The 15926-nt window shown below is 43.9% G+C and overlaps 1 protein-coding gene across 1 annotated transcript in view; it reads left to right on the top strand.

Moving 5' to 3' along the window:
• The first annotated feature begins 5310 nt into the window (after window positions 1-5310).
• Window positions 5311-15926, top strand: part of Niban1 (niban apoptosis regulator 1) — a 145447-nt gene continuing 134831 nt past the window's right edge. The window contains exon 1 of the mRNA XM_005071273.4: window positions 5311-5504. Within this exon, the coding sequence (XP_005071330.1) occupies window positions 5450-5504 (55 nt within the window). The 5' untranslated portion in view covers window positions 5311-5449. The remainder of the gene's footprint in view (window positions 5505-15926) is intronic.

Below are 15926 nucleotides of genomic sequence, written 5' to 3'. Positions count from 1 at the left end.
ACACACACACACACACACACATATATAACATTTTCAAATATAAAATTAAAATATCAGGCCCATTGAGATGGCTTAGTGGGTAAGGACACTTGCCATGCAAGCCTGGAGACCTGAGTTCAACCCTTGGGACCCACATAAAGGTGGAAGGCAAGAACTCATTACACTAAATCGTCCTCCAACCTCCAAGTGTGCCATGGTACTAGTGCACATAGTCACACACTATGGGCTACACATGAGTGTGGACACACATACATGTACACATAATGATAGTAAGTAATTTTTAAAAATGGATTTTTTTCCTTCTACTGATACAGCCTCTCCTGCTAGTCATAGATGCCAGTCACATAAGTACCATAATAAACACATGAAGAGAAAGAACCAACATTGATAAAAAACACCACCACCAGCTAGAGTGCCTTTTCAAGCGTGTTACCACACTAGCTTCAGCTAGAGAATATATGATAGCATGATATGTAAAATGCATTATATATGATATTTATTTTTCACACATCCTCAGTTTAAATAATCTGAAATGTGAACCGTAGAAAACTGGAGTTATGTTGGGCATGGCACATACTTTTTCTTTTTTTTATTGAAAATATTTTTTCATACATTACATTTTGATCATGGTTTCCCCTCCCTCATAATCCATACATACATTCACAATTCATAAATCTTTAAGAATTAACATCAAGCTAATAACTGGGTTTATGCAAAGATACTGATATCCCTTCTTTTCATTTAACTTTGTCATTTAATTTTTTTTGTAGTTAAACCTAGGTTACTTACAAAAACAAACAAAATCAAGATTTAGGACAAGAGAACCAGCACAGGGCTTTAAAAGATGAACTGTGATTATCAGATAACCCAGAACACAGGAGACCTTAGATATACTCCTTACTGTTGGTAGTGCCATCTGCAAAAATGATAATAAAAATAGTACTTCCTTCAGTGGGTTTGTGAAGATTAAACTGGATCAGTGGTGTGGTACCTCCTGTACTCAGCAATCATGCAACTACAGAATTCTAGCTCCAGTTTCACCAGCAGGGCAAGGTACTTGCAGAAGTACAAAGCCTGTGTGACTGCTGTGAAAGCAATGACAGAGCCCAGTGACAGGGCCCTCTGTCTCAAATGGAAACACAGAAAATGAGGAGTTCATGGTTCTATCACATGCAAGGAAATCTCCAAGTCCACAAGCTTTAATAGTATTAAATATATGGCAGGCAGTGGTGGTGCACGCCTTTAACCCAGCACTCAGGAGGCAGAGACAGGTGGAACTTTCTTGAGTTTGAAGTCTGGTCTAAAGAAGGAGTTCCAGGACAGCCAGGGTCACACAGAGAAACCCTGTCTCAAAATCTGCCCCCCCAAAAAAGTATTAAATATCTATTAAAAATCTTATCTTCCTTAAAAAGATAATCTGAATGAGTGAATTTTATGAATATGGATTATATTTTAATGAATATACAAATCACTTTAGGTTGTGATATTGATCTAAGAGGGGTGGCCTAAAGTGTCACATGGTGGTGGTAGCACATGCCTTTAATTCCAGCACTTAGGAGGCAGAGACAGGCTGATCTCTGTGAGTTAGAGGCCAGCCTGGTCTACAGAGTGATTTCCAGGACAGACTCCAAAGTTACAGAGAAACCTGTCTTGAAAAACAAACAAACAAAAGAACATTTCAAAGCACAATAATGTTGATGCAGGCAGAAACTAACATTGCACAGGGAATTTCTAAACTAGCTGGTTTGAGTTGTTTGAAATTGAATTCGGTTCATAAAGTTATTGAATTGCTTAGAGACTCATTTTAAACTGTAATTAATAAAATGATGTTCACACAGGATTTGCAAATATTAAATACTATGACTGAAAAAAAAAAGAATTCTGGGGTCCAGCTAGGAGGCTTAGTGGGTAAAGGTGCCAAGTCTGAAGACCTGAGTTCAGTTCCTGGGATCACACTGTAGATCAGGAGAGAACTAACTCTGGCAAATTGTCCTCTGTGTTTCAGATGATCACTGTGCTGTGCCTACTCTCCATCTGAAGCAAATAAGTGTAAAGAAGATCAAAAGAATAGATTTCTTATTTCTTCCTTTAAACCACTGAGAGAAGATTACCTTTGTTTTGGGACAAGAGGAGGGAAAATACCTGTTTCTTGGTGTAGCACGAACGATTTGAAGGGCAATTAAAATTCTAGAAATGGCCAGGCATTCGTGGCGCACACCTTTAATCCCAGCAATCGGGAGGCAGAGGCAGATCTTTGTGAGTTTGAGGCCAGCCTGGTCTACAGAGCAAGTTCCAGGACAGTCTCCAAAGCAATACAGAGAAAACCTGTTTCGAAAAAAAAAAACAAAAAACAAAAAACAAAATTCTAGAAATGGATGGGAGTTGAGGGTGTGCACCTTGAATCCTAGCACTGGGGAGGCAGAGGTAGGCAGATCTCTGTAAGTTCGAGACCAGCCTGGTTCCAGTACAGGCTCCAATGCTATACAGAGAAAAAAAAAGGCAAAACAACAAAAACCAACAAAAATGCCAAAACACAAACAAACAAAAAAACCTAGAAGTGTTTGTTCTTCGTTTCCAGTCTTGCTCCAGCATCCGCCTACTGCACTCCTACTGTACGCCCTGGAATACATCAAGTGCTTCAAGACTTGATGAAACTTGATTTTGACAATGGTCCATAAGGTGACTATAGCCATCTCCATATAACTGATGTTAAAAAAAAAAAAAAACCATGGCCGGGCGTTGGTGGCGCACGCCTTTAATCCCAGCACTTGGGAGGCAGAGGCAGGCGGATCTCTGTGAGTTCGAGGCCAGCCTGGTCTACAAGAGCTAGCTCCAGGACAGCCTCCAAAGCCACAGAGAAACCCTGTCTCGAAAAACCAAAAAAAAAAAACCCACATGGCAGGGCTAGAGAGATGGCTCAGTGGTTAAGAGCACCAGCTGCTCTTCCAGAGGTCCTGAGTTCAATTCCCAGCACCCACATGGTGGCTCACAACCATCTATAATGAGATCTGGTGCCTTCTTCTGGTGTGCAGATATACATGCAGGCAGAACACTGTATACATAATAAATAAATAAATCACAAAAAAGAAGCCCATATAGGGATGTTCCCCTAATGTCTGTGTATTGAAACCCCAGTCCCTAGCCCATGGTGCCAGAGTTAGGAGCTTTGAGAAGGGAAGTTAGGTCATAGGAAGCATATTCTTGAAGGAGTTACTGAGATCCCCTTCCCCTCCCGATTCCCAGTTACTGCGAGGTGACCAGCAACTCTGCTACATGTTCTTGCCATGATGTAAAATGTTGAACCAGGTGCCAGGTGCATGTCTAGCACTAAGGAAGCAGGATAGGAGGAGGTAGGTTCCAGGCCATCCTGGTTACAGAGCAAAGCCTTGTTTTTAAAAAACCAAGGTAGGTGTGGGATGGGGTAGGAAAAACCCCAAATTAATGGATTAAAACAAAACCAAAACCATCTCATGATATACTGTACTGACATAAGCTTGAAGGCAATGTGACCGAACCTCTGAACTTATTCTGATAAACAGATTATCCTCAGCATTTTTTCACAGTGAGAAAAGAAAACTAGCATAACACCAGAGTTAGGCAATCTGAGCAGGTCACATGACCAGTCAGTGACACAGGGCTGAACTTGCCAGGTTCTGATTGGTGAGTCTGCGCCATACAAATCTTTCTACCTAGGAAAGAGGGAAAGTGATAAATCAGATCACTTGTTTCCTAAATTCAGATAAACTATACTAGCAGAGACAAACTAAAGCTGCTTTGGGCAGGAGACCCAACTTGACTTTCTTCAACAGAATTCTGAGGTGCAATTAAATCAATTTATGTAATAGAAGGAATTAGTTTTACTAAGAAAAATATACTTCAAGACCCAGCCAGAATAGTTTTAAAAGATTTTCTTTTATATATAGGTGTTTTGTCTGCATGTCTGTCTGTCTTACCACATCCATGCAGTGGTTTTTCAAGACACAATTTCTTTGAGTATCATCCCTGGCCCCTGGCTGTCCTGGAACTCGATTCATAAACCAGGGTAGCCTCCACCTGCCTCTGCCTTCTGAGTGCTGGGATTAAAGGCATTCCGTGTAGCCCAAGCCAGTTCCCAAGTCTCTATGAAGCCCACTCCTCCTGCACTTACTTCCCAAAGCCTGGGATTACAAGTGATCACTGCCACACCTTGTTTTTGAGGTGATGATACTCAAACCCAGAGCTTCCAGAATGCCAGGGCAGCACTCTGGTTGCTAGCTGGAGATCCTAGCATCTAAGATTTGAATAAAATGAGGCACCCAGACAGTAACACAAGAGGTTCTCCTTGGCGAAAATGAGGGCCGTGGAAGATGTAAGAATTCGCAGGACTTTGAACATATTTTGAAACAGACAGTATGTATGCAAGGGTGTGTCAGTTGTGAGAAATAATTGTGTTAAAGTTTTGGAGAGTTATCTCGAGAGGCAGGCGTGGAGACCCTCAAAGTTCTCTTCAGGGCTGCTCAAGTTGGTAGGACTTGTTAAAAATCTGACCGCTAAGCAGGGCAGTGGTGGCGCATGCCTTTAATCCCAGCACTCTGGAGGCAGAAGTAGGCGAATCTCTGTGAGGTCCAAACCAGCCTGGTCTACAAGAACTAGTTCAGGACAGCCTCCAAAGTCACAGAGAAACCCTGTTTCGAAAAAACAAAACAAACAAACAAAAAAATCTGACCACTAAGAACAGAAAGAAATCAGAGCGACCTCTCTGCCCAAGCTTCCAAGTTGTGAGGAAAGGACCAATGGCATTTCCTAGCAGCGATTTCCCAAGACAAGATCGTCAAAGACAGATTTCCTTGAGTCTTAGGCAGACCTTAGAGTGTACGGGATCCAGTTAGCGTTGCTAAGTTTCTCCATTGCTTTCCCTCAATTTCCCACCTCCTAAATCCCAACTTCTTGGTTGCAGGAAGGTATGGTTTTCCATGTTTCCCATACTTCCAGGCAAGGGAATTCCCTGGAGGACTTCGAAAACAGACTCTGGGCAGGTGGATGGAGAACAGGAAGGCAAATGGGCTCTTGACATCCATCTCTTGGGACAGTGATAATGAAGCCTCCAGCTGGCCAACATTTATAGTCACCTGGAAGTGATCCACTCTCCCAGTACCTCCACCGTGTGTCTGGGCTGTTCCCAGCTGGTGAAAAGTCAGCCAAGACAAGGAGGGAAGACCTTTTACAGTCCCTGGAGCTCCAAGGACAGCCCCCGGGGCTCAACAGCGCCAGGAGGGCGGGAAGACAGCCCCCGGGCCAGCCCACACATCTTCCGTGGGCGCGGGCCTGGAGGAGGCGCCGGCGCCGGCGACGCCTCTCGAGGAAGTTGGCCCTTTAATTACAGAGCCAGTTCTCTGTCGCATCCACCTTCAGCAGCGAGCAGCAGACTCAGTCGGTGTCAGTCCTCTATCCCGGGTACGGCACCGCGGCCATGGGCGGCTCGGCCTCCAGCCAGCTGGACGAGGGCAAGTGCGCCTACATCCGAGGTACGAGCGCCAGGGCTGCAGGGCGGCACAGAGCCGGGGCTAGCCTAGTCACCTTCGGGACAGCGCAGAGCCAGGGCTAACCTGGTCACCTGCGCACCGGTGCCCCCAAGGGAGTGGGGGCTAGCTGGTGCCACTCGCGGGCGTTGGGCTCCTAGACTCGCACTCGCCTCTCGGAGCCGGTGTCCTGTTTGAAGTACGCGCGCGCGCGACTCGGGTGTAGAGGGGACTCGGGATGGGATGATGCGGGACGCACCAGGACGCACGGGAGAGGCAGGTACTGGGGATGGTTGGGGAGGACTCTGTCGTCCCTCATCCCCCCCACCCCCAACACGCGCGCCCCTCGCCCCTCAGGATCTGTTCTTTTCCTGATGGGGAAACAACTCTTGCTTGTACTCGGCTCTGAGTGGTTTCTAAATGTGGCCGCAGAGGTTGCTGGGGATAATCCCTTGAGTCTAGAGATTTCCTTGGGCGTGAGGGGTGGGGGTGGAGTGGGGATTCCTAACCTATCGAGCAGAATTTCCCTGTGGGTCATTTTGGCTCAGTTTTGTGAAGTGCAGCTCAGGCCACACCTCCCCCCCCCCCCCCCGAACTTCACTCCAATCGCAGGGCGGTTTCATCAGAAGCAGAAAAGTCTTTACCTTTTCAGGTTGGATGGTTCCCGTCCTTCCCCAGAGAGACAGGAAAACGAAAAGGGGAAGCTTGGCGTGTTTTGAAATAGTTGTTAAAATTGTAGATGGGGAGAAACCCGTCTTTTTAGGAGATCTTGAGATACGGAGGAGTGACTCAGTAGAGAGACAGGCAGAAGAAACCAAAACCAAATACAGGAAAGACCAAAAGCTGCAGGAAGTCTTGACTCTATCTTTCTTTCGGCGTATTTGGCTCCTACCCCACCCACCCCAGTCTCACTCTGGGCCACTGATACTCTAGCTAGTTTGTGAATTTAGCGAGGCCCCTCTCCTGGCTTCCCAAGTACCGTTAAAAACATGTATTCTGCTCCAAGTCCAAGGCTTTCTTTTTCTTTCTTTCCTTCTCCTTCTTCTTTGTTTTTTTTCGAGACAGGATTTCTTTGTATTGCTTTGGAGCCTCTCCTGGAACTTGCTCTGTAGACCAGGCTGGCCTGGAACTCACAGAGATCCGCCTGTCTCTGCCTTCTGAGCTCTGGGATTAAAGGCATGTGCCACCACCGCCCAGCTCCTGCTCCAAGTTTTACTGTAACTCTTTAAAAGAAATAGTGAAGTTTTTCTTGATGCCACTTTTCTGAACCTTGAGAGGTTATGCCTTAAAAAAAAACCACAAAAACAAACAAAAAAAAACCAAGCATTTGTTCATTTCATTATTCATATTTGTTCTCAGTCACGACATTTCAAAACCATTTTTAAAGGATAACATATGAAGGCACACAAAGGGCTATAATTGATTTTCCAGATTCTTGTTTCTGTACTGCGATGTAGAGAATCACCAACAACTGACAATGTTAGAGAATAAAACGTAATCACTTGTCCCTCTGTGAAAGAGAGAAACGATGGATGTTTTACTTAGCCAAAGACTAAACCCGCCTTCCTCTTAGAATTCTGCTGTTTGCTGTTTTCCCCAGTACTGGGCTCAGAGATGTTACAGAACACTAACAAGGGGCTTGTGTTTGCCTGTGAGCAAAACCATGCTTATGGAGTTCATAAGACGTTTCACTGTATAGTTAAAGTGGATGCATAGCTATCTACAGATATCAGGACCCCTGGCAAGGGTGGAGATGAGCTGGTTTATAGCTTCAAGGTCAGGACCTTTGTTGTGATTGATGCAAGCATTGCATTCAAATAAGAAAAGGTGTTGCCCTCTTTTTTTTTTTTTTTCAAGACAGGGTTTCTCTGTGGCTTTGGAGGCTGTCCTGGAACTAGCTCTTGTAGACCAGGCTGGTCCTGAACTCACAAAGATCCGCCTGTCTCTGCCTCCTGAGTGCTGGGATTAAAGGTGTGCGCCACCAACGCCTGGCAGGTGTTGCCCTCTTTATAAAAATCAGTATGTAACGCACATGCAATGGACATGTTTAAGTGACTAAAACTGTAGTCACTACACCCCCTTGTCAGTGTTCTTTCTTGGAAAAAGGCTTTGGAAGAAGGCTTCCATGGTGTGTGCCCTGGAGAGGGGAAGGAAAGAGTTAAAATACCTCCAGGGATAAAGAGTATGTGTGTCACATGACAGCACTGATCTCCTCACCAGAAGGGAAAAGAGCCTTGGAAAAATCCTTGGCGCTGAGAGTTGTTTCTGCTTGAGCAAACGATCATGGGGCTTTGATTTCTCCGTAGTTTCAAGGTTTCACGTCCCCAAAGAAAACCATAACCCTACATTTATCCCTCTGCCCATCCTTTAGCACATAAATATCCTCAAGTTTTGATTTAATTGTAAGTAAAACAATTGGAGGGTTAAAGGTCAAGTTTAAATACAGTTTTATGACATGCTCCTCATAAAGTGGCCGCACTGAAACATAGGTTTGAAAGCTTCTGTTGCTGAGGCAATGACTTTCTTTGGACCTTGGTGCTCTTTGCCAGGGCACTGAAGAACTAGTCTGTAAATCTTAAGTGTGGCTAAGTTTATATCAGTTTGAAGCAGCTGGAGTTCTAGAATCCAACACTATAGCACTATCTGCCCTTAACAAGTGCCATTCAGTCTGTGTGTCTGAAAACTTCCCCGTGGATGTTCTGAAAAGTCTTCATGTCTTAGAATTCAGTCAGTCTTCAGGTAAAGCCATGGCAGGGGTGTCAAGGAATTACTTCATTCCTAAAGAGGGCAGTTTTGGTTTTAGGATATCTTAGAGGATTTCTAGTAACTTCCCATGATGAGACATTTTTATTAATAAGTAGTGTAGAGATTGACTTGTAGTCATGATACTACTTGGTAGCCTTTAGTGATTGTTTTACTGTCTGTATAGAACAGTTGTATCTTCCTTTAATCAGGGTTCATGAAACTCATTCAGTCTAGGCATCAGTGGTCAGCCTAAGATGTTCTTTTTTATGTCATTAAAATTATTTATTATTATTGTGTATATGATGTGTGAGTATGGGTGTGCTACTGCTTGCGTGCCAAGGTCAGAGGGTATCTGTGTAGAGCTGACTCTCTCCTTTTACTCTTACATGGGTTCCAGATGTTGAACTCAGGTTACTAGGCTTGCATGAATATGCATGAATACGAATACTGAGACATCTTGTTGGCCATATATATAAAACTTTAGATGAAGGAAAAAATATATAAAACTTTAGATGAAGGAAAAAACACGCATGATGTATCTTCTTGTTGAAACAATAACTTCATTTCCTTTTATAATAAACCAGTGAGGGTTGATGCCATAACTCAGTGGGTGAAAGGTACTGCTTGAGGCCTTGAGTTAGATCCTTATAATCTGAGTTTGAGGTCAGCCTGGTCTACAGAGCAAGTTCCAGGATAGGCAGAACTACATAGAGAAACCCTGTCTTGGAAAACCAAAAAGACAAAGAGAAAAAAAGAAAAGAATTTACTTGTTGAAGGAGAGAACTGACTTCTACACTGTGGTATACGTGCTCCCCTCCACAAACAAATATAGTACAAAACGTAAAAGAGGGCCTGGTGAAATGACTCAGCAGGTAAACACACCTGTTGCTAAACCTGGTGACCTAAGTTCAATTCCCAGGATTCACATGGTGGAAGGAGAGAGACAACTCCCATAGAATGTCTTTTAACCTTCACACTCTGCTGTGACATTGCATGCTCCCACCTCTATAAAGAATAAAGACGTGTAGAAAACTGAAAATGCTCTTGAATTTTTAAAGGATGAAAAAGAAGACAAATCTAAATTCCTTCACATGAGTCATCCTTGGAGGACTGTGAAAGTCCTGGAAGAAACGATGTGCATGGGGTTGGTGGATGCATGTGACCCTCCTACCAGCAAGTAGTTAAGGAAACTGTTCCTGACCTACTTAGAGCCTTCAAGTGGTTAAAGGTGCCTGCCACCAACCTGATGACCAGAGTGGAGGAAATAGTTAAACGTGCGCTTAAGGAAACTGTTCTTCAGTTGGGGGCGGTGACGTACATGTGGAACGCTAGCACTCAAGAGGTGAAGGCAGGAGAGTCACGAGTTCAAAGTCAGCTTTGGCTGAATGAGGAGAGGGATAGAGGGATGAAGGGAGGGAGGGAGGGAAGGAGGGAGAGAGAGAGAGAGAGAGAGAGAGAGAGAGAGAGAGAGAGAGAGAGAGAGAGAGAGAGATCTAAGCTCACCGTTACACAGTCAGTGGCAGCCTGAGAAGGGTCAATGACTTCTTTGAAATAGTCATCCATGAGTTGCTGCCTTTAGTGAGTTCGTTTTTTAAAGATTTATGTGTATGTCTGTGTGCCTTTGGGGGTTTATGTGTACCATGTATGTGTGGGAAACCGGAAGAGCACGGTAGCTCCCCACTAGACTGGACTCACAGGTGGTTGTGAGCCACCTGAGTGGGATGCTGGGAACTGAGCCCAGGCCCTCTGCATGAGCACTGCTCTCTTAACCAATGAGCCGCCTCTCAAATGGAAGCGGATAACAGGGCTGGAGTGAAGTTCCCTTGGGCAGTGGAAGGGTGAGTGGCTCCTGTTTGAGGTTTGCCCAAGCTGCATGTTCAGGACCTCTGCACACATTTGTTCATTTCAGTTGTTGGTGAGAGATGGGCATCGGAACAGATCTGATTTATCTTGATAATTATGGCAGTGTGGCCTCAGAGTCCAATTTCTGATTAATAATGACAGCATCTTCAACGAGACGATTCTGATGCGGATTATGGTAGTCACTGTAAGAGGCCAACCCAACATCCCTTCCCCATTCCATTTCCTAAAAGAATCCTTCATTTGTTTACTAGATTTACGTTTCTAGGTGTAGCACTGTTTTTGAGAGACTAGTTCAAATTATGGTCCCTAAAGATTGTTCTGTGCCCATCATGGTGGCGGGTTCTCCTCATCAGTGATTATATAAGAGGTGAGATTTACAGTCTAGTCAGTGATGCTGGAGGGCAAGCTACTGGCTTCTAAGAGAGTTTCTTCTCTATTTAGTTGAACCTCAGGGTTCTGTAGTAAGATGTTTTTTCTTTTGGGAACCCGCCACCCAGCTCCCCAATGAATCACACACAGAGGCTTATTCTTAGTTATGAATTCCCAGTCTTAGATTAGCTTGTTTCTAGCCAGCTTTTCTTAACTTTAACCCGTCTACCTTTCCCCTGGGCTTTTATCTTAATTCTGTATATCTTACTTCCCTTCTTATTCTGTGGCTGTCTGGGTGTCTGGCCCCTGGTGTTCCCCTCTCCTTCTCTTGCTCCTTCTCCTCTTCCTTGTTTCTCCTTCTATTTACTCTTTCTGCCTGCCAACCCCACCTAGCCTCGCTCCTGACTTGCTATTGGCTGTTCAGCCCTTTATTAGGACCACCAGGTGTTTTAGACAGGCAAAGAATCACAACTTCCACTGATTTAAACAAATGCAGCATAAACAAGGTCACGCACCTGGAAATAATATTCTACCACAAGGTTCAACCAGGAGAACCTGTGGCATCCATGTAAAAAGCTGGGTGCTGGGGCACACACCTGTTACTCAGGTGGAGCCAACAGAATTCCTAGAGCTTTTGTTAGCCAGTCTAGCTGAATCTGTGAGTTCCAGGTTCAGTGAGAGACCCTGTCTCAAAAAAGTAAGGTTCAAAGGAATTGAAGAATAACACCCAACATTGAACTCAGGCCTCCATGCGCAGATGCACACATATGTATATGTACTCACACATACATGATCATGCATAGATATACATACATACAAAGGAAGAGACAGCTGGGCCAAATTCCTATAATCCTTGTACTAGAGAGACCAAGACAGGATGATGGTCATGTGCCAGCTTGAGCTACATGGTTTTGGACCAGCCAGGGATACACAGGGAGACCATATCTCAAAATTAACAAAAAGTAAAAAACAAAGTAAAAAACTAAAACTAAAATAAACATAAAATCAAAGGGAGACAAGGAGAATGTTCTCCCCTTTAAATTTCATTGTACTTGGAACCACAAAGGTGAAGAAGTCTCAGGGAGGCAGGGCCCTGTCAAACTGTTAACAGCCTGCTTGAATGAGCCTTGGCTACATCTTGTGGGAGATGCAAAATCCTCTTTGAGTTGGAGTAGGAATTTTGCTGACTTTTTTCAATCTCAGCAGTTGGGAGGTGAAGGCAGGAGAAACTAAGGTTCAAAGCCATTTTTAGTTACATAGGGAATTTGAAGCCATCCTGGGTGACACTATTCCTGGGGAGATGTACCAGACATCTCTTTACCCCAGATAGGGAAGTGATGACAGACCAAAGGGTGGATTCCACCAAAACCTAACATGGTGGATCAATGGGCTTTACTGGTATTGCTAATAGGAATATGGGTGAGAGGTTAATTACAGGAGCGGAAATGACTCAAAGACAGCTGCACCACCAAAGCCCACCCCAGCACAGGTGACAACTCACAAAATCTGGCAACCTGGAGCACACTGCACAGTCTGCAGGCAGCTCAACAGGTTGGAGAATGTTGGTGTTTGAGAATGACTCTCTGCAGTCTCTACCGCTTACACACTCTTGGTGAGGGCGGGGCCTAGTGAGTCTGGTCAGTCTCAGGAATTTCCTAAAGCTATCTTGTGTTGTTTGCTTTCCATCTTAAGGTGCTTCCTTGAAGGGTGGTGGGTTTTGTCTCCTCCTAAAACATCCTGTTGTTTTACCTCCTTGTAAAAATTCTGTCCTAAAAGATCCTGTTGTTTCATTCTCTCTTTATATCTATGTCTAAAGAAGTTTCCATCCAAGATAGAAGGTTTTAGTCTTGAGGAAATTGCTACTTGACAGTAAGACCCTGTCTCAAAAAACCAACCAGAGATGAGAAAGATTGTTAGTAATCTAATAGTGCTCTCCCTTCTGTCTTCAATAATGGAACATACAGTTTTAAAGTGTACACATGAACCCTCATAATAAAGATATTTCCAGCCTCCTTTGCATTCAGATGGGGATATGCAACTGACTTTGGGTCAATTTGATCTAAGTAGAAGTGTCACTTTTTTCAGGAAAGTTACTGGTCCAGAGGTCGAAGTGGGCAGGAAATGATGTTTTTTGTTTGTTTGTTTTTCATTTTGTTCTGTCCTTGATGTTGTCTGGATGTGACCTTGTCTGGATCAGCCATTTTGGACAATGAGGTATCCTCTTAAGGAGTTTATACACAGCAGAGTTAAGGATCCCGTGGGAATCACATAAGTAGAAGCTCCATCAGAAGCCTGGGACTACTTCCCTTTGGACTGTAATAAGAGAGAAATCAACTGTGTCTTATATAAGCCAGTGTTATTTGTGGAATTGCTATTGTACATGGAGAAGCCTTATTTGAACTAATATAATTGTTTCTGTCATCTGTGGCTCAAAGTATCCCATCCAGTTGGGTTCCTTTAAGATAAATGGATCCAAAGACAGTAGAAAATGGTAATAAGTGAACCATTAGTATTAGCCTTAGGGTGGCCTGCCTCTGCCGCCTAAGTGCTGCAATTAAAGGTGTGCTACACCACTTCCCTGGCTCAGTATTCACACTTACCACTGAGCCGTCTCTCTCCCCTGAGAGAGGAGAAAGAGGCCTGAAACAGCCTCTTTCTAAAAAAGTGAGGAATTGCAGCTCCCAGCAAAGAATAGAGAAGTAGAGCAAAAAGAAGTGGGGAGGGCCCAGTATAAATTTACTCTGGTCTAAAAATACCTTAAATGTTTCCAAACTATTGATGAAGCAAATAGGAATTTGAAGGAACATTAATTACAGAAGACTGGGAATTTCCATCCAGTTTTACTAATAACCTTTTGCTTCTACCCATCTTTATGAATGGAAACCAAGACACTGGGAATGAAAAAGATACTCTTTAAGAAACTCAAATCTTCTGGATTGTGGTGGTATACACCTTTAATCCCAGCACTCAGGGGGCAGAGATAGGCAGATCTGAGTTTGAGTCCAGCCTGGTCTACAGAGTGAGTTCCAGGACAGTCAAGGCTACTCCAGACACCTGCCTTGAAAAACAAAACAAATAAACATCAAAAAAGAGACACCAAATCCAATGCTCAAAATCAGAAAAGAGTCTGTGACTTGAAGAGTTTATTTGATATGATTCAGCAAAATCTTTACTTTTCTCCATGAATTCTAATATGAGCCTTGAACTCCATAGACTCAAGACCTGATTTTTAGCTGGCAAGATGCCTCAGCTGGTAAAGGCACCTGCTGTCAAGCTTGATGACATCAGTTCAATCCCTAGGACCCACGTGGTGGAAGGAAAGAGCTCTACACATTCTGACTCCCTCAAGTATGCTGCACCAAGTGCATATACATGTGCTCTACCACCCACTAAAATAAATAAATGAACTTAAAGGCCGGGTCAAGTTTTGCATGTTTTGTGTTTTCAAGACAGGATGTCTCTGTGTAGCTCTGGCTGCCCTGAAACTTGTTTTGTAAACCAGGCTGCCCTCGAACTCACAGAGATCCATAAGGCCTGGTCTTAATAAAACATGTCCCTTTTAGACATTGATTATGAAGGGACCACATGAACAAGGCTTTCTAGTAGTCATAACTACCTGAAAGACCCCAGGCGGGGGGACTTTCACGGGAGGGAGACCCGAACCCAAGGAACACCGAGGCCACGAGCTTGGATGCAAACAGCAAGAGGCTTTATTGATAATACACGGGTACCCGGGGCGTCTCAGTCTCGGGAACTGAGAGCCCCGAGCTGGGGACTCAGGGGTTCTTTTATAGCAAAAAGCGCAGTACAGAAGCGAGAAGCCTAGTTACGGGACCCTGATTGGGTAATTTAAATGAGGCTGGGGCTCAGAACGAGGTTTCTCTCATCTGGACAGAGAGGCAATTAAGGTTTCTCTCAGAACTCAATTCTCGGCCTTGGCCCTATCTGAAGAACAAAGGTTTCTGTGCCTGCCCAATCTTTCTGGGCTGGCTATGCAGACCATAGACACCTGTGCCCCTATCTGGACAGAGATAGTAGTGACTATTCAGCTGCGAAGACCTTGAGCTGAGCTCCCTCCTGATAAAAAATGGCTGAGCTGTGGGGGGGAAAGGAGTTTTCCATAAGCCTCAGCTGCCTGCGCTGGGCCGGGGTCTTTCATACCAAGGTGACAATTCCAATTTGTGTTATTTGATTGTTTCTACATTAACTCAGGGTCTCATGAATTCAGGCTGGCTTTGAAATCTGTGTCTATGGATGGCTTGAACTGTTGATCCTCCTGCCTCACCTGCCAAGTGCTGGGACTATAGGTGTTCCCTCCAGTTGTGAGGTACTGGGGGTAGAACCCAGAGCTCTTTACATGCCGGGAATGCACTCTAGTGACCGAGCTCCGTCTCCAGCCATCAGTTGATTTTTGCCTAGGACTGTGAACTGAGGGTAGTTTTGCTCAGTTGTAATCTTTGGAAGTGTCTGAGCTCCCAGGTGGAAAATGCAACAGAAGGAACACAAGTTTAGCAGGAATCTATAATTTAATTAAAATACATGTACTGTGAAAGCTTTATAAAATATGCAGTGTGAATTATGGCGGTGAATTTTAATCTTCTAAACAGAAACTTTGATTACTTTTTTGCTAGTAAAGTGAGGTACCGTCTCTCTAAGAAGTAAAGTACATAGGACAATGATTTGCAATGGGAAATGAAGTGAGGAGATTGGAGGAAAATGGAAAGAAAGACAAGAATGTAAGCACAATTCATCTACTGTGGTCTGTTTAAAGCCTTTTTAGAAAATATAAGACATGAAGACTAAGAATCTAACAGTTGTAAACTAAAATGCAACACACAGACATGTACACACACAGACACACACAGACACACACACACACAGACACTCACACAGAGACAGAGACAGAGACAGAGAGACAGAGTCAAGCACTCACACTGATGCAATACAGATTTTGTTCTCTGAAATTGGGAAATGCATTTAAAAGAAAATAGCACATTGCTGCCAATAGGAAAAATGTAAGTCAGCTTTCAACAGTGCCCTTTCTTTGGTACTGCGTGGTTTTTCTCACTTAGGAAAAATAAAAGGTTTGGTGAGACGAAAGCAATTGGTTCTGTTTTGCAAATTGCCACGACCGGGACCCAGAGAAGTTTGTGTTTCAGTGCTTGATGCGTGGGATGAGTATATGAGGTCAGAATTAAAGAACAGTCCTTGCTAGGATCCCAGGAATGGTTCTCAAAAAGTTTGAAGGAATTTTGGAAGAAAAGTCTATTTCTCTTTGCCAAGCCCCGTGGACATTTATTTCCCTTTCCTTCTTAAAGACTATTTTTATTTTAAAATAAAAACAGATGCAGAAAACCACACAGAGCAGATGCATAGCTCAGCAAATCATTGTTAAGTCACAGCATCCTTGCAACCATCACCCAGGTTGAAGGAAAGACCACACTGGCCAAT

The sequence above is a fragment of the Mesocricetus auratus genome, unplaced genomic scaffold (assembly GCF_017639785.1).
Source record: "Mesocricetus auratus isolate SY011 unplaced genomic scaffold, BCM_Maur_2.0 Super-Scaffold_100676, whole genome shotgun sequence".
In the NCBI taxonomy this organism is placed as follows: domain Eukaryota; kingdom Metazoa; phylum Chordata; class Mammalia; order Rodentia; family Cricetidae; genus Mesocricetus; species Mesocricetus auratus.
The sequence above is the reverse complement of the archived record's forward strand: the minus strand, read 5'-3'. Positions and strand labels throughout refer to the sequence as shown.